Source organism: Balaenoptera borealis (genome assembly GCF_965194805.1).
Source record: "Balaenoptera borealis genome assembly, chromosome: 5".
NCBI classification, from domain to species: Eukaryota; Metazoa; Chordata; class Mammalia; order Artiodactyla; family Balaenopteridae; genus Balaenoptera; species Balaenoptera borealis.
In genome coordinates, this window is record NC_138862.1 from 70,302,554 (window position 1) to 70,326,734 (window position 24,181).

The following is a 24,181-nucleotide window of genomic DNA, read 5'->3' on the forward strand; positions in this document are numbered from 1 at the left end:
TACACGCCTCTCGTTTTATTTTTACAAAATATTTTCTTTATAATAGACCTGATAGGTTGGGCCCGGAGACTGACTCTGCTTTGCCTAGCTCTGTTCTAACTCCACATGCAGATTGATTTATATTCTGCCACTGGGAGAAGGATACTAAGCAGACTGGAGCTGGCGTTTCTCCCTCCCGGGAGGTTAATTACAAAATCTTCTACAGCATTAGTCTGTCTATCATGCTTTCTGTTCCTTCCAACCGCCTGTTGAAATTCGGTTTTCTTACCCTCCTAGAAGAAACAGGTTCAGAAAGGTCATGGTCATACAACCAGGAAAAAGGGCAGGTCTTGACTGTGGTGCTTTGAGATGCCAAACGTGGCAGGTGATAGGACGTCTGCTCCCCAAGGGAGGCGCAAGTTCTTTCCTTAAGGAGGGTCAGGTTCAGGCCCTCCCCTGTTGCATATTTGCTTGTTAGAGGAGAATTTCTTCCTCAACAACTTTTTTAATCCCTTGACAGTTGGGCTAATTATTTGGCCTCACCACACCCCTTTCCCAATGACTCAGGAGTCCAGCCACAAAAGCCACAAAAGCCAAGAAAGAGGTCCAATTCAAGGGCCGGAAACATCTGAATTGGTTTCTCAGACCAGCACAGTCACTCAGCACACCCTCACCCTCGTCTGCAGGCCTAGCCCCTTTCATTTAGGGGATTACTAGGTGCCACTGACCCAGGAGAAGTCGCTCTCAGAGCCAGCTATCAGCGGGGCAGAGGTCACCACCTCCGTTGCCCACACCCCGTGCTGTCGAGATCCATCTACTGGCTCACTCAACGTGTTTTCCTAATCAACTCAATATAACAAAAATCAGTTGACAAGGCATTGCAGCGAGTACTATGGAGGGCCAAAGAATTATGTAAGATCTGGTCCCACCCAGTGCTTACTACCGTCACATGAGGGAGGCAGCTCTGATTAAACGCCTGCGTTATACAGCAGACTTTGAAACTTGCTCTCATGGAGGCATGGAGCCATTCATGTACTCATTCAGTGAATATTTAGATACCCACTCAGGCCCTGGGCTAATAACAGTAGCTACTCTTTAGCAGCCTTTCCTATATACCTGGCTCCGTGCTGAGTCCTTTCCTCCCAACAGCACCCTGACGTAGGTACTATTATCATTATTTTTGTTTTACAGGTGAGAGAGCACAGAGAGGTTAGTAACTTCCCCAAGGTTGTGGATTCACAGCCTGTCTTCCAGGATGCCGTGAGCATGGTCATTGGCTTCACACGATGGCAGGGTATGGGTTGGAGGGACTGATAGGATGGAAACAGTCTCGGAAAAGGGTGAAGGGTCAGAAAAGGGCTTGAGCAAAGGCCCAGAGGTATGAGAGTGGCTGGCACATTTTGAGAAGAGACTACGGTCTGGGTAGCTGGGGTTTAGGTATGTGAGAAGAGTGGTGGGAGATAAAGCCTGGCCGGTGCGTTGAAACCAGACTCTGAAGGCCTCAAGGGACTTGCTAGGAAGCCTGGACTTGGTCCAGTAGACAGCGGGGAGCAGTCGAAGCTTGTTAGGCAGAGTCAGGGTGATTCATTCTGGACGTTAGGAAGATCACTGGCACCTGACTGAGAACAGTGGGGACAGGCAGGCCCGCTGGAGGGCTGTTGCCATCGATCTAATGAAAGGTGGTAAATACCTGACCCTGATGGGCGGGACAGGGAGAGGAATGAGCGCTAGCGAAAGGCAAAGGAGGAGCAGTGGGGGAAGCAGAGAAGACAGCGGCTGAGTGCAGCGGGGGATGTCAGGGAAGGAGCATCGGGCGTGGGAGTTCCCACAAATCAACCTTCCACTCTCCCGTGTCCTCGGAACACACTGTAACCTGTCGTGGGTCCACAGACCCTGGGAGGGTGTTTCACTCAATGAAAGAAGCTTAGGGGATAGGGGTATGATCAAGGTCAAATCATTGAGGGAGGAGACCTCAGAACATTCATCTATGAAGACTGTGAATATTCAAAGTCAAGATCTTGGCTTCCAAGTTGCAAACGTGACTTATAGAAGGGAGGTGATAACACCACCGCTGCACCATCCCACCCTGCAACCCCAGCCCTGTCCTGGCAGACTTCTCTGTGGCTCACAGCCCCGGGAGACCAATGCATGCACAGCAGTAAACTCCCTTTCCGTTCCTTTCCCCTCTGCTGTTTTGTGGGACAGGTGATAGATTTTTTTTTCATTATTCTATTCAAGTCATATTTTTATCCTTTTTATTTTTGAGAACACAATAAATGTTCTTTAAGCAAAACACCGAGGAGGAATAGGAGAGGGGTTTGGACTAGATGTCCCCGTGAAACAGTGTGCTCCACACATGGACATTCATAGCTCTACGCAGCAATTAGTGCTTATACATTCTTCCCAGGAACACGTGGAACTTTTTATGAAATGTGACCATGTATTACTCATAAAGCAAATCCCATCGAAAATCAAGGAATCAGTATTGTATAGACCAAATTCTCCAACCACAATGCAAGTAAGTTAGAAATCAGCAAGAAGATAATTTTTTTTAAACCTCATACATTTGTAAATTTTAAAACAATGCTATTACAATGGGGTCAAAGAAAAAAATGGTTGAAGAAAAATACTTAGAGCTAAATGATAATGAAAATACTTGGGAGGTACAGAACTAGTTCAAAGAGAGAATTCTATTGCTGTTCAGGATTGTGCTGCATTTATGTATTTTTTTTAACTGCAATTTATTTTATGTTCTCTTAAGAGATGACTAGAGGTAGGAATATTTTCTAAATTTTTAGAGAAATGTTTTCTAAAAAATTAGAAAATCGTGTCTGGTTTGGCCAGATTGGAAACATGAAGGGTTAAACCTCCAAACCAGAAATCATACCTCAATTTTTCGAAAGTGTTTTTCTGGTATCTGTTCATTTTATTGCCAAATCTCATCATCTAAAATCCCTTTCCTTCCTCCTCTGAACACAGATTCATATGAAACAAGCATAAAGAGAATAGAAAGAAGAGGCAGAAGACAGAAATGTTGTTTTATTCAAGGTAGCTCTGAGTTGAGTTCAGGACATTTGAGTTTCGTTTGACCATTTTTATTCCCTCAGCACTCTCGATATGTAGTTTTGAACTGTGTTTTGTGACAGGTGATGAGGGATTTAGAAAAAAACAGGTATTTTTCTTCTGGAGTCAGTTGACACCTGCTTTTCTAGGCAGATGGGACTTCACCCTCACTCTCAGGTCTTGAAGTCAGAATCTTAGACACTGAATGGCAAGAAAAATAGACTCCAGATTTCCTCAAAGCTCAGCGTGTTATTCATTGCTGGTTGATTTCGCCTGTGATTCTTTCCTGTTACCTCACTGCCCTGCCGTTTTGAAGAAAAATCAAGAAAACGAATGGAATTCTCTCCGGAAGGAAGAAATTGGGTTGCTGACGGACCGCGTCGCGGTGGTTCTAGGAGGACGCACTACCGCCTGCCGCCCTCTGCTGTTCAAATAAAACCAGACTTCCCAGCAGTTCTTTCCCACCCGGCCTGTACCAGCCTCCTCCTCCTCCTGTACTTGGGTCTCCCAGAGAGAGAGCGTGCATTTTATGTAAATGTCTTCTTCCCTCCATGGCCACTTCCATTTTAGATTCCAGATCTCTCCTCCTGCCCAGCCACCACTTTACATGGCCCCCAGACTGTTTCTAAGGAAGGAAGATGTTAGGGTTTAAGAAATAGGTGCATCTTATGATTAACCCTCTGGGTCCCAGACTGATGCCTCAGGTCCCTGCCCACACCACCGGTGATCATAAGACAAGGTGGTCAGGAGACCTAAATTCTAGTCTACTCATTGAGTGGCCGCAGTTAACTTGATTTAACAAATTTTACTTGATCTTTGCTATGTGCAAGGTGCTATGTTAAGCAACATGACAAACGGTACATAAAACAGATGAACAGGTTACTATCTTCGAAGGGTTCACAAGTCGTGGGGCAATTAACATGCAGGGAAGATGTGTTGATAGATGGCGGCACGTGATCAGAGCCATAGGGAGCGGCCTCTGGAAGAGCAGAGAGGAGAGGAAGATCACTGTTGACTAAATCTCAGACCCTGACTGACCAGCGAGATTCCAGAACAAGTCAAGTTCCAGATTAATGGAAATCGGGAAACACTCCAAGTTCACAGCAAGGCATTTTCTCAACTCTCCTCCCCCAAATTAGGACCCCACCATTTCACATTTTCATTGATTTAACAAATATCAACGGAGCACTTATGTGCTAGGTATTACGCTAGGCTCTGAGGCAATGACAATGAAATGAAACATGGCCCTTGCCTGCATGGGCCTTGTAGTCCATAGGGAGCCGTAGGCAAATACAAGATACAGTGTGAGAAGGTTGGCATGACTCTTCTCCAGTCCATACTCTGATTTGCTTCAAAACAGAAAGAGAAAAAATGAGGGAGGAATCTCCTATGGGCATAATCCAGAGTCACAGTCAGAAAAACATTGGTATGGACTTTTTCCAGGCTCTTGGTCCTTGCTGGAGGAGTTTGCAGAGGAGGACTGGGTAGAGATGAGATGTAGAGCAAGGATGGGGATTAAAGGTCAGCAGGCAGGCCTTTGACATTGATGACAAAGTCTCGCGATGCTTTTCCCTAGACCTTGCCTCTCCACTGAGCACTGAGGTGGGAAGAGCTCTGGGGGCCAGTCCCCCGTCACTGTCTCTGTAAGGCTGCACTTACTTCCCTGTCTCCTCTGGAAATGGGAATAAGTAACAGCTGCTCGGCACCTCTTCCCAGGGCTTTGGAGGGGCAAGTGAAGGAGTTTGTGACTAGTTTATGCCAGCCATGCGAGGTTAAACAGATCAGTGATGGTATTACCATTGTCAGCAACACCTAGGCCAGCCAAGAGGCAGCGGCATGAAGACAGGTGCCTTCCACAAGCCGCCTCCAGAGAGAGAAGCTGCAGTTAAGCCGTATCAGCAGCCTTTCTCTCCAAAGTCCCCACTAAAGTCTACATGGAAGCTAGGAAGATTTTCTTTCTAAACGGTGCCTGTGTTTAACAGTATACTTAACACGGTTGGGGTTGTGACGAGAAAGAGGAATAAGGTAAGAAATTCTCTAAGCAGCCGTTTGGGATGTTTATAAAAGTACTGCCACAGTGCAGGTTTACGAAACCCCACTTAAATTTTTATAACGTAGGAAACTGCCATTTGTCTCTTCCATTTGTCATCTTTCTCCTCTCTGTGTCTCCTGGCATGGACTCGATGTCTTGCTCCCTTGTGGATTCCCATCAAGATGGGAAATACAGGCCATCGAACAAAGCTGGCAGCATTCCCAAATCTTTTTTACCCTGGAGTCCTTATGATTGAGTGGGGGTAGGACGAGGGAGAGGGCAGTGCTCCGTGTTTGCTGGAGGCTGGCTATTGCCATCAGCCAGGCTCCCTCCTGGACACTGTGAGCCATTTAATTCCATCTTTCCCACTAGACCATTGGCCCAGTGAGGGCAGGCCACCACCACCTAACCAAGGGTCAGCTCAGTAAATCTTCGTGAAATAGATTGAGCCCTTCAGTCAAACAACTTTCCAGGTGGGCATTATTGTCCCCAGTTTACAGATAAAACCGAGGCCTCAGGTGCTTGGGAATGTTGTTCAAGGCAAGGGAGTATGTCGGCTTAGGGTCTGGATACTACGTACTCTGTCTGCTGCCAGAGTTTACAGTCCCTCCTGCAACCCACACTCTTAAGACCCTCTTCTCTCAGAGGCCATGGATTTTTTTGTTTTTTAATCATTTTCCAAAACGTTTGCATTCCATTGTGTTTGAAAATAGACTCTATTCAAATAGTATTATACCCAGGAGTAATTATGTTATAGATCTTTTGGTCCTACTTCCAGATTCTATGTATGAATCAGTCCTAAATTCGTTGGAGAACTGAAATGTGGACATAGGTCAAATACTCATTCAACCAACACGTATTAAATGCGCATTACGTGGCAGACGGGGGCTAGAGGCCTGAGGTACAAAGATGAATAACAAATGGTTCCTGTTTTTGAAGAACTTATGGTCTAATAGCTCTTAAGTGAACCATTTTTTCCTTAAAAAAAAAATGTTACAAAAGTGAGATATACTGACTGCAGAATATTTGGAAAGCCCAGGTAAGAAGAAAAAGAAAGAAAAATCACCAATGTGCAGATGTTTTATAAATCCTGAGGTCAGGGCCTATGTCTTAGCATCTCTGTATCCACAAAATCTCACACCAGCCTGAAGAAGCAACGTTTTTTGAATGGGTGGACGGCCACCCTTCATCTCATCACCCTGAGAAAACCACTATTAACATTTAGGAAATATTCCTAGTTTCCTTTTCTTTTACTGTGAAATGACTGGTTCGATGTCATTCTCCCGCCACACCTAAGTCAGGTGGACCAATTTATGGCCTCCTTAGCACCCCCTACAAGTGATGCTGGACTGCCCACCATGTGTACTGGTAGTTTAGTTAATTTTTCAACTGGAGCAACTCTTTACACGTCTCTGCCTACCATGACCCAGGGCCTCTTCACATAGAGGCAGTTTCTAAGGTGTGGGAAAAGCAGTCGCTTTTACCAAATGCCCCATGCGTCCTCCACACCCACCCCCAGAAAAGACTCAGGGGCAGGAAGGTCGTTTATCTGAGATCAGTTCCCTTGGATGGAGGGGAACTTTCAGCAGCTTTGCTCAACAGGCTGCATGTTGATTCACCTGAGGCAGCTTTTAAAACTGCTGATCCCAACCCCACTTCACACCAATAAAACAGAATTTCTAGGCATGAGGCCCAGACACTGGGTTTTTGTGTGTGTTTTTAAAGCCACCTGGGTCAAGGATTGAGAACCGTTGAATTAAAAGCAGGCCGGACAGTGGTGTGAGTGGCCTTTGGAGACTAGTATAGGGCACCGTGATGGTCAGAGTCTTGAGACGCTCAGCCCCGGGACTTGGCGTTGCAAGAGTTTTCTGCAGCCTGCTTCGTGAAAAACCTGGGTGGTAGGTGCAGGCAATGGGTTTGCAGAGGGGAACTCAGAGGAGGAAATAATATCTTTTTCCAAAGGGCTCATATGGATGCCTGTGTCAGGTAAAACCACACAGAAGCCAAGTTCACCTATGACTTGGGTAAACTGGGGAGATAAGTGTGACTGCCCCAACAGATGACTTGCAAGGCACATGAGCCTCCTAGCTTCATTATGGAGGGAAGAAGAATTTTGCAAGATAAACTATTAGAGATAAGCCCCTGCAACAATAGGCCTCTTAGCAGAAGGGAGATGATTAGAATTAGATAATCTTTATTTAAATAGTCATTGAATACTTGTTATTTGTCAAGCATTGTGTGACATACAATATTTCATTTAATCTTCATGATAACACTTTGTACTAGGTATTAGTTATCACCATGTTACAGTGAAGGAAAGTGATGATAGTAAGTTTTTAAAAACAAGGATAAAATCACATTAAGCAAAAGAGGTAGGCCCCAGCCTCTCCTACTGGGAAGCCCAGATTTTGTTCACCCCACCCAGCTTTATGACCCAGACTGTAGGATTAGAGGTAATACAAAAGATAGGAGAAAAACCAAGGCAACATCTTCTCAAGAAGGGGTAATGGCCAGTCGGCTGGAAGGTTTTCCCTTCTGTAAGATCCATGGTGTCACAAAGCAGACACTGTAGTGTGCAGGGGGCTCCAGCACGGCCTCTGCCAACCAGCCACGTGACCAGATAGGTCACTAGGGCAGCCCAAGTCTCTGCTTCCTCAACCATGCAGCCAAAAGGGCTGTGCAGTGCTTTCCAAGTTGCCCTGTGGAGGCCTGGGCTACAGGAGCCGTTCAGGGGGGCAGGATGGACAGCTGGGACTCCCCTCTTCCCCCTTCAACCAGACAAGCTCTGCATTTAGCTGCTGGAAGGAAACCACTGGGCTGGTTAACGTCCATGACTCTTCCAGTTTAGTAGATGTCAGTTGCTCTGTAGATGTCAGTTGCTCTGTTTTTGGAAATTCCCGATGCTGGGAGGAATCAGTGCCATCACGATGCTGGAGTGCATATTGAGGTGGGGGAGAATGGGTTTTTATGCACATGGCAGGGAGCAAGAGCAAGCAAGGGGACGGAGGGTAACGAGGCCGGCTGTGGCCAGCCCAGCTCTGCAGTCACAGTACACCTGCCTGCGGCCCGGGCTGCCCACAGGGAATGTAAACAGTCAGAGCAGATGGGAAAGTAAACCAGGTGCCTTGTTGTTACTGCAATAGTGATGCAGTCACGAGCCACATGAGCTGGGCTCCACGCTTCTCGCCCCAAACTGTACTTGCTTTTTACTCACTAGGATAGAAGTCTCCCATTCTCTTTTAGTAGCTTAGGATTTAAGCAATTTTCTGTTTCTTTGTGTTTTTCAGATCTTAAATCCAAATTTCATCCAAGAAGGTGAGTTAAAAAGTGGCAGAATTGAGTACGTGGCGATTGGCTAAATAAATAATGGCAAATCCAGCACTGAGGTAGCACCTTTAAACAACGGTGATACAGTTCTCTACTTACGGACAAGGAAAATGTTTAGGATACACTGTTAGGGTGAAAAAGACCACACCTTGTAATGTGTGTAATGGGATCCACTTTTTGTAAGAAAATATGTGTTTATATAAAGTCCAAAAGGATATATACCAGACTGTTCACAGTAACCCCTGTGTGATGTCACCATGGAGCTTTTTTCTTCTCTTTTTTAATCTATATTTCCTAATTTAATCTAAAATAAACATTTATTACTTTAAAAATACTTTTTCATGGGACACAGGTGACTCTACAGTTAAGCTGAAGGTTATTTGAATCGTTACACAACATGGGTGGGGAATGAGAGAGCTGTGTTATAAAATAGCTGTTTTATTCTGTCTGTTCTGAATGATGCAAATTTATGTCGATGTTGATTTGACCACAGTGGCGCCAGAATTCCTTGTGCCCTTAGTGGATGTGACCTGCTTGCTTGGGGACACAGTGACACTGCAGTGCAAAGTCTGTGGGCGGCCAAAGCCCACCATCACCTGGAAGGGTCCAGACCAGAACATCCTTGACACTGACAACAGCTCAGCTACGTACACCGTCTCCTCCTGGTAAGCTAACGTCCCCACGTCAGCAACCCCAGCACCTCAGTGCGGTACCCGGAGGCTAGGTCTGGCGTGTAGCTCCTGTTCTGGTTACTTGGTCTCTCAAGAGAAGAGCTGCCCTGGAGCCTATCCTAGCACAGAACCTTTGTGCCCCTCGGAATCCTGTGAAACAGTGGTATACTCAATTCCTTCATTAACTAAAGAACAATTTTCCTAGAAGAAAAAAAAAAAATGACTTACTCCAAAGTGTGCAATAGAAAACAGAAAATCCAGCCACAAGCATGCTTCTCACAAAGACTATTTAACAAATTTGGTTGACTGCCTCCCAATTATTCTGTTAGTATTTATTGCGGCTAGTTAAGAACTTTTTTGCACAGTACTGCTTACAGAGGAAAGCCGTAACAAGCCCTAGATGCTTAAGAAACATTTATGGAAGAAACAGCTAGGATCAAGACACTTCATCCTTTAGCTTAATGTTTTTGCATGTGAAATGGTGTTCCCAGCAGAGACTCCCTGGCCAGGTCCTGAAATATCAGTGGACCCAGGGAGCTTCGCGTGAGAGTCAGTGCATGGTGAGGCTCATGAAGATCACCAGGTTTTGTGGGAAGGGAGTGGGGCTGACTGTGACCTCTGCATTTAACCCTTTCAGAGCAGTTCTTCCCCTTGATGTCCTGGACCCCAGGCTGGGACTACTGGGAAAGTTAGTCCTTTTGCCTTTGCTTAAGTCACTTAATTATTTTGAGGGTCCCACATGTAGAATGTGAAATACTTGAACATTTCATTCTCTTTCCATCTTCTTGTACCACTTGTTACTGACTGTGGACTGAAAATGTTTTAGGACCAAGTTCCTAGGTGGCAATGACACTAGTAATATTGGGGACCAGTATTTGCATAGGACTTGATATATTTCAAACCACGTTCTGATTCTTATCCCATTTTACTCCTCTACTAAGCCTCATTTACAACCAACTTGAGAGATGGGCATGGCAAGAATTTTCTTCCTCTGTATGGCATTGGGGAGATGGCGAGGCAAGGTGCTCACCCAAGTGTGTAAGAAGGTAACAGAACAGGGACTAGACCTTGGTCCTAAGGACTCAGCTCAGCACCCCTTATACTTTTATAGTCACTTGTCTCATTACTGGAGTCTGAAGAGCATCCTTTTCGTGTCCCTAGTGATTCCGGGGAAATCACCCTGAAAATCTGCAATCTGATGCCCCAAGACAGCGGTATTTATACCTGCATAGCAGCAAATGACCACGGCACCACATCAACGTCTGCTACTGTTAAAGTGCAAGGTACAGTCTCTTTGACGGTCAAACATTTTTTGTGCTTTCTTTTTAATATTCATTTTCTAATTCTGGTAAAATACACATAACATAAAATTTACCATCTTAACCAATTTCAGGGGTACAGTTCAGTAGTGTCAAGTACATTCACACTGTTGTGTAATCCATCTCTGGAACTCTTTTCATCTTGCAAAGCTGAAACTCTGCACCCGTTAAACAACGACTCTCCATTCCTCCCCGCCCCCGGCTCCTGGCAACCACCATTCTACTTTCTGTCTCTATGAATTTGTGTTAGTCAAACATTTTAACTGGACATTACAAGGGATCCCTGAGACCTGGGAAGGAAGAGGTACATTGTGAAAGTTCCAAAGCATAGTTCCAGCAAATGGGAACAGAATGAATCTTTGATAAGAGCTGTTCGTGCCCTACTGTACACCTCCTCGAGCCTAGTTCTCTGACCAAGCTTTCTCTCCAGGGTGCAGCATTTAGTCCGAGGAAGAACTTCTGACAACAAGGTATATCTCCCAGCTCTCCCTCGGGCCTAGGGAAAGGTGTGCCACTCGGTGGAGAAGGTCATAGGAAACATTTGAGACACAGGTTAGGTGTCAACATTCCCTAGGTGACTTTCAGCCTTGGTGTAAAATGCCAGGTTCTGCAGAAATAGCATTTGACCCTAATTTCTGTCCCCATAGGTGTTCCAGCGGCCCCTAACCGCCCCATTGCCCAGGAGAGAAGCTGCACTTCCGTGATTCTCCGCTGGCTGCCCCCATCCAGCACGGGAAACTGCACTATTTCTGGTTACACTGTGGAGTACAGAGAGGAAGGTGCGCCGTCTCCCCCTGCTCTTCTTTTTCTATCTTCTCTTTCTCTTAAGGAGGGCCTTCAGAGTCATAAAACCATTTGCCTCTATGCCTTTCATCAGCTATTCCTTCTCGTGTCTCCCAACTCAGCACAAAGGCCTCAGTGCGGGGCTACAGCCACCTTTGATCTCAAACACCGAGCAGGGTTTTTTGCCAGAATGATAATGACTCATGGCAGGTTGCAAAGTACCTTCACGTGCACTTCTCTACTTAACCAGCCCGATCACCCAGACAGGGACCATTGGGCCCATTTTACAGATGAGGAGGCTAAAGCTTAAAGAAAGTTAAGAAACACAAGGCTGGGGTTCATAAGAGGCAGAGCTGGCATGAGAACCCAGGTCTCTAGTTTGCTAATCTGTGATCTTTCTCCCAGAGAAGTAACTAAGGTGGCAAAAGCAGAGCTCTACCCCACCTCCACCCGCCAACTTTACCCCCAGACAGACTTTAGAGACCACTATATATATATGATGACTTTTCAAGTTGTTCAGTTTTTTAATTTGTTACATTTACATGCTAAGAGTGCATACATTTCCTTAGCAGTTAGAAGCAACTATTATCAAGAAGAATTAGTTGAAATGAGAAGCTGCCAGGTAGCTCTAATTGTTAATAACACCTCTCTGAACCGTGTGATGAGTCACACACCTGAATTGAAAGCAACTGTTTGCACCTGGAACCAGAATCCTCTGTTTTACTCTCTGTTACTCTTCTTATTTTAACCCTTCTATCTTCTCTTAAACAGGCCCTCTGCAGTTATAAAGGTATTTATGTTTGCCTCTTTCTTTAGCTGTTCACTGTGTCTCTCAACACAGCACAAAGGTATCGATCGATGCTGAGCTGAGAGACATGTCTCCCCAAGCCTGTATTTCCCTTAGCATTATTCAGGTCATAGTTCATAAGATGAACTAAGTTCTCTCGGGAAAGTTATTTAATCATTCTGAGCCTTGGTTTCTTTATCTGTAAAGTGAGATTAATGCTCCCAACCTCATAGGATTTCTGAGGATTTAAGTGAGAAGGTTAAATGAGAGAATTATGGGAAGACTCCTTCCACAGTATTTTACACGTACCTAATGCTCCATACGTGTTCATTTCCTTTCTGTTTCAATTTCCAAATGCATATTTTCTCTCACTTTGTTATTAATTTACAATATACTTTTCTGGCCTTATTAAAAGTGTGCCATGTGTGCTTCTGTAAATTCTGCATGCTCTATGTCTTTTCACTCTCCCATGTGCCCATTTGAAAATGAACAGACTCTACAGGCCAGCGGCTTGCACCGCTCTCATGACGTGTTCAGTCTTTTAGGAAACTGAACCCAAACCTGCCACAGTTAGCCCACAGGCTCTCAAGGCCCGAGGCAGTGACCACAACTGTCCCTTGAATGGAATGTGTCACTTTTCCTTTCTTTGTTTGCTGAAGGTCTTTGAAACAATGTGCCTCTGGCCTTTCCTCTTTCCTTCTCCTCGGAAATTGTGCCCTAGGTTCCCAGGCCTGGCAGCAGTCGGTCGCGTCGACCTTGGACACTTACCTTGTCATTGAGGACCTCAGTCCTGGGAGTCCTTATCAGTTCAGAGTCAGTGCCAGTAACCCCTGGGGGATCAGCCTTCCCAGCGAGCCCTCAGAGTTCGTGCGACTTCCAGAATACGGTGAGTCCCAGCCATGCCCAGTACCCCAGGCGACAGAGACAAGACACCTGGCCGACTGTCACATACTCAATGGCACTGGCTGCCCACTGGCATGTCACTGCCCACTGGCAGTGTCAATAGGCCACTGAGCTAGAGGTGACCTGGATTTGCTTGTCGGCTTCTGCCAAGTAGCATTTCAGAGGCCTCACGAAGAGCGTTTCCGTAAAGTACAGGGCTCAAGTTAGAGCTGCCACCCATGTCTACCCTGGGCCTGCCAGGTTCCCGGGCACCTGTGTGTGTCTCCAGGAACCAAGAGGGGCAGGCAGGGGCCGTGAGTCACATGGATGCTACCGACCCTCTTCTGAGACGGGAACACCGAGCCACCTCTTCCCTGGGAACCCCTGCCGGCCTAAGTGTACCTCAGCCCCACTCACCAATTTAAAACAGGGAGAGGAAAGCAACCTGCCTGAAGGATTTGAGTCAAAATGAGTATTCAGTAGTTTCTCCACCCCCAACCCTCCCAGAATGTCTTGTTTCAACATGGATATGTTTTTACGTAGATGTGTTGAATAACTAAGATATGCATTTAACTAGCTGCACATGAGTATTTTACAAACGTGGTTCTTATTTTGCCCCCTATTCATTATCTCATCAAGCCACCTTGGTCCCTGGGACATTTGGTAAGACGAAACTTGTTAACCTGAAGACATCTCCAACTAGCAAGGTTTTGGGCAGTGCAGGGCAGTGGACTGCGTATGTTGGGGCAGGGAGAGGAGGTCACTGTGGTTAAAAGACAGTGAACGTGCGTCTTTGGGTTAAGGGCATCCTGGAGTCTCAAGAGGAGCTGTGGACCCTCTAGGGCCCCGGGCTGCAGCCCCGCCCCCATGGTTAGCTCCGGAAATGCTCCCCAGGCCTCTCCCCACTGCCAGCCGGGCTCAGCTCTGCTCCCAGGGGCCTGTGACTCACTGGGAAACCTTGGCCCCGGTTCTCTATTTCCTGAGAACTCAATATGGGTAAGCCATGTCCAGGCTCAGCCCGGCTGTGCTCTGGGCAGCCTGAGGTGACCGGGGTCAAAAGAGACATGCTGCAGCTTTGACTACTCTGCTCCCAGGCCACTGCCTAAATCCTGCCCAGGGATGACTGCTGCTTCTGTTTTGCTTCTTTTTGTGAGCCTTGCTCCCCAGCAGTCAACACAGATAGATATTGGTGTGCGTGCTTGTGTGTGTGTGTGTGTGTGTGTGTGTGTGTGTGTGTGTGTGTGTGTGTGTGTGTAAATCATTGCCAGGGAATTAATGCATCATACAAGGTAATACCACTGAAGATTTTGGGTTAGGCTAAATCACTCAATACACCAGATAAGCTCATTAATGCTGAGAACAAAGGGGTGAGAAAGCAGTTTTTAGAATGTTTTGAGCACATTCCTTTCCTTTTCTCCTTGGCCGTATAACTCTTCCCCTTTCCTGTCTGCTGCAACCTCCCTACAGCCCTGATTCTCACTGGCTTTTCTAGGCCTTTCAAAGTGTTTTTCTTTCTCCCTTTTAATTTTTTCTAGCAGATTTCTATTTGACAACATCCAGAAGTTACATTTCTGATTGTTCGGAGTTTTCCCTTGGTTTATGGAGATGGTACAGGGAGTCTGACTCTGTCATGTCAGTTTCCCCTTGGATAATATTTTTTTAAGATAACATTTCAGAGAATTGTGGCATTTTCCCACTGAGTTAAGATTCCATATTTAGTCATGAGAATTGCTTTGGGGGTGATGCTGGAGCTTTTCTGTTAACCTTTTCGTTATTCTTATACGGCTTTCTCAATATTATAAATGGATTCTTTCTCTTCCAAAGATGCTGCTGCTGATGGTGCCACCATTTCTTGGAAGGAAAATTTTGATTCAGCTTATACGGAGCTGAATGAAATTGGAAGGTAATAACCCAGTTTTCTGTTCCTTTATTCATGAACACTTAAAAACATCACATGATAATAACGACTTCTTGTTTTGTGTTTCTTTCACTAAGTGCATTTTCTCTATACTAAGAAAAAACTAGCATATTTATGTGTATTTTCTATGGTTCTTTTTCTAACTGCTTACATTGAAGTTCTCAGCCTTTCTACTTTTCTAATATAAGAATTTAAGGCTCAGTCTTTTCTTCAAAGTACAATTTTAGCTAAATCCTGAGTTTTGATATGTGGCATTTTCATAATTCAGTTCTAGGTATTTTTCCTTCAACTATGATTCTTTTCTTTGACCCAACTGTAGAACTGTTTTAAAATTTCCAAATGTATGAGATTTTTAAAAATTGTCTTCTTACTACTGATTTCTAATTTAATTGCTTTATGGTTGGAGAATTTGGTCTATATGATACTGATTCCTTGATTTTTGTTGGGACTTGCTTTATGAGTAGTATATGATCAATTTTCATAAGAAGTTCCATGTGTTCTTGAGAAGAATATATAAGCACTAATTGTTGGGTACAGGTCTCTCTCTCTCTCTCTCTCTCTCTCTCTCTTTTGGTTAGAAAAATGTGTCCTCAAAAATGAAAAGGATAGAAATGTGACTTTTAACAGAATAGTGAAAAATAATGTATCACCTGTCTCACAAAATCGTTGATGGGAAGGTTTTACATGCCTGTGACGTATTGGTCTCCAGGAGGTCTAGGTGAGAGAATGTGGGTAGATCTTACAAGTCACCCACCCTCCTGTGATGTGTAAATAAAAGAGCACTCACTAGCAACGGGCCATTAGCATCCTCTCCGTCTCTGATTGACGTCTCTCAATGAAGGGTAAAATTTCCTACATGGTTGTGACAGAGGTTGTGGAGAGAGCAAAAATGTTCATTATTCCCATTTCTTAGGCAGGAGTAACAGTGTAATTCCCTGCCTTTTGTTACAGCTCCTCTCATCAAAAACCAGCTTTAGCTCTACTTTCCTATCTTCTTTGTGTAGCCAAACAGAAAAAAAAAAAAAAAAAAAGCCAGTGGAAATTTACATGGCGATGATGATGATGATGATGATGATGATGATGATGATGAAGCTTGTCGAGTAATGTAGTATTCTGGATACCATGCAGATAGTATACAAAAGTTATTTAAGCTAATCCTTACAACACCATGAGGTAGTGTTTGAGTAGATTTCCAGTAAAGGAAACTCAGGTTCAGGAGGTCAAGTAACTTTCTCAAGGTCCCACAACTAGTACGTGTAGAACCAGGATTCAAACCCTGGGCTACCTGACTTTAAGCCTGTGCTTGTTTTACTAATATATGTTGTTTCTCATCATAGCAATTTTTGTCAAAAATAAGTTCTAGTAGTTGAAATCTAGTTTGCTCCATGATATTAAAGTTTGTGAAGCTACATATGACCCCAATAATAAGCAAATCAAATCCCCATCTGGTTCTAAATGAAATTGGTTCCACCACCTGGATGTACCGGTTAATTCCTCCCCAAGGCATGTATTTGCTGTTGATAGTCATAGGCTAAGGCATGTTTTACCTAGAAGAGATGGACGTTTTGATATTTCTTAAGGGGAAATCAATTTTCTGATCTGTTCAAAGCAATTGATGTTTTTTTTTTTAAATTTCATCTCCAATAACCTGAAGCTTTCCCTCTCTCCCAAGTATAGTCTTCATATTTTTAGAAGATCCTTTAAAATGCTATATATTAACAGAATGGAAATAAAACATATAGATACTTACATGAGATACATAAAAGATATCTGTGCCAGGGACATGTAAGTGAGTCAGCTTTCTCCATCACACCTAAACCTAAAATTCTAGATCTATATGACTATCTTGTTAAAAATAGCTCTCCAGTAATTAAGTATTACAAAAAACAAAAAAGAAATAACTTCACTGCTATAGCCCATCCATAGAAGCAAAGAGCACCTGAGCATGGCATACTCAACCAGAAATAAACTATATAGGCACCGTTGCAGCTTAAAGAAGCCAAAGACTTATCCCTTGGGAATGCTACCTGGTTCCCTGTACAGGATCCAAAAAGGTAGCAGTACCAGGTCTCCAGATAAGGATGGCAGGTTGGACACAGGCATCCATTTTCGTTCCCTCCTGAGACTTCACTGAATCTACAGTAAAGGATTTTTTTTAAGCAGGCACGTAAAGATGAGGACATTGGAAGAAGGGATAGCAAGTATTAGAAGCAGAAAAAGAGGTGAAAGTGACAAATGACTGAGAGACCTGAGAAACTCAATCCAAGTCAGTTGTGGGGTCAAGTGAGAGCCAGTGTAACTTTTGCAGCAGAATTCCCAGAAGGCTCAGGGGCTGGCAGCATCCAGAACCTCTGGAAATATGTGTAAAGAAGATGCTAAAATTGGAAGGGTTGTCTGAACCTTGTGTGAGAAGAAGTTGTGGCTCCAGACCTCCTCCCCAGCTTCAGGCAGCTGTGTGATTGTCCTTCCCAATCAAGGAAAAGACTGGAGATTTATCCCCTGGAAAGGGTGAAACAGAGTGCCTCTGTTCTCAGGGACACCAGCCCAGCTGAGGGCAATGGAACCATACTCCAAACAGGGCCACTGTGAGAGTATATAAATGCTAGATTCTGAGGACCCCTGCTCTCCTACCCACCAGGCCTCCAGAGGTGGACAGCCAGGGCTTCACCTTCCAGGCAGAAAGTAGGAGGGCCTTTCTCTGGGGAATCTGACCAGCTCAAGAGGAAAGACTTAAAGATACTGACTTTGGAGTTTCCCCTGACAAAACAGTCCGTTCAGATCACCCTACAGTGAAGGTCGAGTTGACAGGCTCCACCCACACACACAGAGCTTCCAACAGCTTTTTAGCCCCCAGCTTTTAAAATGAGCCAACCTCTGATGCTGGCCAAGATGGAGTAAGCCCATTGTAGCCTTTCTCTCCCACTGACTACAACTAGAATCCGTGGATGAATTACAGATAGCAACTATCTGAGCATTCTGAAAAGTAAGTAACAGAGAGATTGGGGATGGAAGTTAACACCTGAAAAAAGACAAGGACAGTGGCAGTGAGTTTTCTGGGATTTTTTGTTTTGAGGGGTTTTTGGTTTTTTGTTTTTCTCCTGATCTCTTAGCTTTAACCCAAGGGTGGGCTAAATCAGTGAACTGTGCAGCATGCACAGAGAGCAAAATCTCCAAGAGAAATCCATCTTTATGTCCAAAAGACAGGAAGAGAGCAGGGAGAGTCCTATTTTTTTCCCCTTTCTTCTTTCTCTTACTCTTTTACCCACAAGGGCATTTGTGTGGAAGTGTATGAGGATGCCAGAGGCTAAAACTCTTGACAGAATCCCATTATTTCTGGCCAGCGGAACTACAGAAAGTGTCCATTTGAGCTAAAGAATGTGGGAGAAATCTCAGTGAGGAGAGAGCTAAATATTTTTATAAGAATCATATGCAAAGGATTAGGAATAATAATGCTTTGAACATTAACAGTTAACATCATCAATCACACTAGAAGTTAGAAGGCAATAGAATAATTCCTCAAACTTTTTTTCAACCTAGAATTATACCCAGCAAAACTAACAATCAAGTATAAATGTAGAATAAGCATGTTTTAGATATGCAAATCTCAAACAACTTATTTCCCATGCACTCTTTTTCAGAAAAGATTGAAGAATGCATTTTACCACAAAAAGGAAAAATAATCATAGTTTACTAGAGGTTTAACTGTGACCAACACTGACATAGTTGCAATAATGGAAACACTGAATATTGATTACAATATAATTCTCTTGGGGGGGACAGGGGATGGGAAAAGTGGTTATGTGATGGGGACAAAGGAAGGAAAGAGACTAAAATCTTATCTTCTATAGTGGGATGTCAACAGATAATAACTAAAACTGAAAAATCAAGAAATAGCCATACAAGACATACTATATTTAGAGTCATAGAAGTAAATACCTAAATAATCAGCAAAATATACTGAAGTGATATATTAAACTGCCTCTAGAGGAAGAAAAATGGGGACAGGTGGAGGATGAGACACTATTGTTTTTAATAAGAAACTTTGTTAAAGCTAATTGACTTTTTAAACCATGGGGATGCATAACTTTGATACACACAAAATATATTTTAAAAATTAAGGTAGCAGTACCTTGACATAATCACTAATTCAGGAGATCTCTTCTCAGCAATCAATTGTTTTCCTGCATCCAAAGTCCTCTGGAAGGAGGTGACCTATAATAAACAAACAAGAGAGGGTGCTGTTAAAACCCAGAATGGCAGTTTATTAATGGATGATGTAAAACAGAACTGCCAGTCTGACCAAATACTTGTTCACTATGCCAAGAATGATGTCTGACATGTAATAGGCATTTGATTAATATTTGTCTAATACTTGCTTTATTAGTTAGGGCTTTCTCTTCTTTGGGGAAAATCTATAGTAAAAAAAAAAAATTATTATTATCAGGAAGTTGCTTGGTGAACACAGAGCCAGGTCAAGGAGTCTGTTGGACAATCTTAGTAGTGGCCATGGTGTCTGATGCATTCGTTTCTGCTAGAGGAGTGGACTGCCCTTTGGACTGCTCATTCCTCTGCTCTTGGGTTAGGGCACCTCATGAACAGGCTTTGGATGATGCTGCCTTGTCACCTCTTTGACCCTCCCTCTCTCTGCTTCCATTGCTGACCAGTTTCTCCATCTATCTCACTCTCTTACTACCTTCCATAGGCCTCCAGGTGAGTCTGGGAAACATTCTGTCTATTTCAGCTACAGTTAATTTTGTTAGATATAAAAATGGCATGGTGGTTATATATTTTCAAATGTCCTTGTCAACTAGAGATGCAAACCAAGTATTTATGCAAGAAATAACATGCACTTAAAACACTCCAGAAAAAAAAGGGCAGGAGGTGGGAAAAGAATAGGTGAAAGGTTGGCAAAATGTTGATAATTGTTGAAGCTGGCTGCTGGGTGCACAGAAGATCTGTTCTACTATTCTCTCTACTTTTGTGTATATTGGAAATGTTCTGTAACAGAAGGATCATAAATATAAAATAAAATGAAAAAATTGCCTCTTTAGAAAATGTTTTGAAATTACCATAAAGCAGAATTCCTCCTTCTTTAACATTGTCACTGTTATATTTTATAGAAATATACTCTGTTCAGCAAAGAAAACTGAACCTGTGGTGGATGTTCAAAATGACAGAAAAATATATTGACTAAAAATATTATTTAGTTTTTTGCATCTCAAAGAACCCTAAAATGCTAAGAAAGGAAAGATGGCTTTTCTGAATGATAACATTATAATTAAAAATACAGAAAAGTAGGGGCTTCCCTGGTGGCGCAGTGGTTGAGAATCCGCCTGCCAATGCAGGGGACATGGGTTCGAGCCCTGGTCTGGGAAGATCCCACATGCCGCGGAGCGACTGGGCCCGTGAGCCACAATTACTGAGCCTGTGCGTCTGGAGCCTGTGCTCCGCAACAAGAGAGGCCATGACAGTGAGAGGCCTGTGCACCACGATGAAGAGTGGCCCCCGCTTGCCGCAACTGGAGAAAGCCCTCGCACAGAAACGAAGACCCAACGCAGCCAAAAATAAATAAATTTAAAAAATTAAAAAAAAAAAATACAGAAAAGTAGATTCCTAATAAAATGTTACTGTCTAACCACTTCGGATAAAACTTCTCATATCCTTGAATAAAATTATACCTAGTTGATTGAGGAATCTTGGCAAAACCCTTTCTCCCTTTTGTCTTCCAGAGGCCGGTTCTCCATAGTAAAGAAGTGCATTCACAAAGCTACTCGCAAAGATGTTGCTGTGAAATTTGTTAGCAAAAAAATGAAGAAAAAAGAGCAGGCTGCCCACGAGGCTGCCCTACTTCAGCACCTGCAGCATCCCCAGTACATCACTCTCCATGACACCTATGAGTCCCCCACTTCCTACATCCTGATTTTGGAACTGTAAGTATAGGCGTCATCTCTCGAAGGTGGTCCCCAGCTATTTGGGTTATTTCTTGCCCACAATTAATGGAAATGGCAGTTACATTTCATACAATGTCTTCTAGTTTACAGAGTGTTGTATGTAACATGCACCCTCCCCTCCACTGTATAAAAATGTTATTCCCATTTTATAGATCAGAAAATCAAGGATAAGGAAGATCATTAAAAGTAGCTCCTTAAAACTAGGAAATGGAGAAGCTGGGACTTGAACACACATCTCTCTCACTCCAGTTTTCATCTTCTTTCTCTTATGGACTCTTGGGCTGGGCAGGAGTTTAGGAAAAGCTTATTGACAATGGGCTTATTGACAGGGGTGGAGTTGAAATGAAAGAGAGGGGTTTGTGCATCTATCCACTGCCATAGCATCCTCAATCTACCACCCAAGAAATTCCTTTAAGGGTAGAATCTTACCCTCAAAACCTTCCACTCATTCCAGATTTTCTAGGGACTCAGGCAGCCATATACTTGGGGCCACATACTGGGCCCCAGAATAGACCAATAAGGTCACATCCTTCCCACTTCTTTCCCAAGCTAAGAACAGAGATCGTGCTCTGTGGTTTAGGGAGATCTTACAGAGGCTAAAGAGAACAATCTTTTCAGAAGTATGGAGCCCTCGTAGAAATGTTGTCTGATTGGCGTTGATGAGGCCCTGTGCCTGGAGAGGAGATAGACATTTACACCGAAGACCAGTGCTGTGTCTGGCTCCACATGAACCTACGTTCCGTAGAGAAGCACCTCCGTTTACACCTTTCAACTGTCATTTTAGTCTTGCCCTTGTGTGCTTGTTAGTCTAGGTGTGTGTGGTGGGGGAGGGAGGGGTTCAAAGCAGTAACTTTCTGTAAATTTATTTATGATGAAAAAAAGAAAGCCAAAATGCAAACATCTTAGGCTACATTTTTTAACTGGTTGAAAAGAAACAAGAGGAGACAAAACCATCACTTAGTAATTGTAATCCTTTTGTGATACTTAACTTTCTATAGCTGTGTAGTAGCTGGTAAGTTGTCACTTTGTTTTTCTTTTTTTTAATTGATAAAAATAAGTTTAATTTATATGCACATTAACCACTTATTCTGACCTCATGCTTTGCTACTTAGTCCAGTTCTTTTTTTTTTTTTAATTTTTATTGGAGTATAGTTAAGAGTGTCACTTTGGATTTCATAAATACATTTACAAACAGCCTTTCAGAGCCTAACCTGTTTGTTAAGAGCTTCCTAACTCAAAAGGTACATTCTGTTGACAGTGAACTATGTTTGTTTACAAGTGACAACATGTTGTACTTGAGTTCCAATAAAAGGTATTGTCACTTGTGTACCAACCAAGGTGGTACAGCAGACCCAGAACCTTTGCCTCTTCAGACTTGTCAATTACCATTCTGAGGGAAGGTGTTGACTACCAGGCTGCCACAGAGTAATGGAAAGAAGCTGTTCTTGGCATGGAGAACCTGGGTTCTAATTCCAGCTCTGTGATTTGGGGCAGTGTACTTAGTTTCCTGGGCCTCAGGGTCCTCATCTGTGAATTCTGAAGATGTTTCCGCTTCTCAGAGATGTTGCAGGGGTTAACTGAGATGAATATTGCATTGAACTAGTTTATCAAACATTTACTGAGCACTCACTATGTGCCACCCACTGTGTAGACCTGGGCCTGGGTGGCAGGAACAAAGATGAAATGTTACATTTCTTGCCCTTGAGGAGTTAGAAGTCTAATGAGAAAGTCCATAGGTAAATGAATGATTTCAGCATAGTCTGGTAAATGCATATTTTGGAGAGAGTTGTGTGAGAACATAGAGAGGGGCTTGGCTGGACTTGAGGTTCAGGGAAGATTTGTGGAGAGGCCGTACCTGAGCTAAACCCTGGTTATGCCATGACTGTGCATACCCCTTTGGTGGCCATCCAAATTGCTGGTAGAGCTTTTCTCTACCAGGCAACTGAGGTTCTGATTCCCTAGTCTATGGAGGGACCTGGGCATCTGCATTATCTAAGAGCTCTAAGGATGAACTTGGTGGCTGAGACTTTCTGGTCTCAGAGTAGAGCTACTGTTAACTTCTCCCTAAAATGCCCTAAGAAGTTCAGGGGGCTGCATCTAACAAGCCCAGTCCTACTCCACTCCATGCTCACCACCCCTATCCCACCCTGGCAGGGTCAGAGGAAGGCAAAGGGGGCCTTCATGGGACCTAGCCTTTGATCCTGTCAAGGAAAGCAGGAGAAGAGAACAAGTTTGTGGGAAGGAACAAGCCAGAGAAGAGAATGGAAACTTGGCAGGGGGATGTCAGCTGTGTTCAAAAGTAGTTCTGACTCTGGCTCAGGCTCCTCTGCCTGGGCCTTTCCTGGGGATGGGCCTTAATGGCCCAATGCATATTAGAGACCAGCTGCCTGGCATCTGGTCACTCCCTGCTAAAGAGGGCCCAGAGCACCTGAAAATAGTTGCCATTTATTGCACACTTACTATTGCTAAGAGTTATGCTTAAATGCCTCATTGTCTCACTTGATCCTTGGACAGTCCTCATAATGAAATAGGTATTATTATTGTTGTTGTTGTTACTCTTACTTTAAAGATGAAGAAACCAAAACACAGAGAGTTTAAATGACTTGCTCCAAGCCGCCAACCTGTTAGTGGCAGAACCAGGATTTGAATCCAGGTCTGGCTGGCCCCTTGTACCAGGCTTTCAGATATAGTTTTTAAGATTGGAAAGTTGCCCAAGAGGGATGGGATTCAAAAGGGGGGGTCAAGAATGCCAAGATCAAACTTTGCCTAGTTTCTATTTTTCCCCAAGTAAAAATTAACAAGTAAAAGCTATTTGCAAGACATATATGAGGTTCCTTGAAGCCACCAGATTCCAGTTATTCAGACAATTGCAAGATCTCTCTCTCCCTCCTTTCTCTATTTTGCAATCTAACCTCTCTTAAAGTGGTGTCAGACCTTTTTCCTTGTGAGCAGTTTCAAAAGTTAACGAAACATAATGTGTCTTAAGGTTATACAGATTTCTTCCCTGAAGCATGCATGCATCTATCTATCTATCTATCTATCTATCTATCTATCTATCTATCTATCTATCTTTTTCATATAAGTTCTGAACATTGCACTAACTTTGGGCTCTAACTAAAACACGCATGTGTTGCAACATTGATCTTCATTTATAATAGGGAGTAGGAGAAATGTTAGCAACCTTACAGATTTTTGTGTGTGTTATTTTTCTGTTTTCTCTATAAACATATTTCCTTTGTCTTTTCCTCCCTATTTTCAGAATGGATGACGGCCGACTCTTAGACTACCTTATGAATCATGATGAGCTGATGGAAGAAAAAGTAGCTTTCTACATACGAGACATCATGGAAGCCCTGCAGTACCTTCACAACTGCAGGGTTGCACATTTGGACATAAAGGTAATAAGAAGTAGCAACCCTAGCAGGGAAATTGTTAAGTCTAACCTGCCAGTCATTACCCTTGAGGGGGG

General features: G+C 43.6%; 1 protein-coding gene across 10 annotated transcripts in view; it reads left to right on the top strand.

The window, feature by feature from the left end:
* The window catches only part of LOC309628841 (kalirin), a gene marked incomplete at its 3' end in the record, with an annotated part of 315,688 nt that overhangs the window by 284,032 nt on the left and 7,475 nt on the right, over positions 1–24,181 (top strand). For 9 of the 10 annotated variants that reach the window (XM_082392269.1, XM_082392254.1, XM_082392266.1 and 6 more), the window contains 8 exons: positions 8,362–8,389; positions 8,895–9,066; positions 10,234–10,355; positions 11,039–11,170; positions 12,683–12,847; positions 14,668–14,746; positions 20,491–20,691; positions 23,972–24,110. In XM_082392269.1, coding sequence (XP_082248395.1) covers positions 8,362–8,389; positions 8,895–9,066; positions 10,234–10,355; positions 11,039–11,170; positions 12,683–12,847; positions 14,668–14,746; positions 20,491–20,691; positions 23,972–24,110 — 1,038 coding nt within the window. The remainder of the gene's footprint in view (positions 1–8,361; positions 8,390–8,894; positions 9,067–10,233; positions 10,356–11,038; positions 11,171–12,682; positions 12,848–14,667; positions 14,747–20,490; positions 20,692–23,971; positions 24,111–24,181) is intronic. The other variant, XM_082392268.1, reaches the window with a different exon arrangement.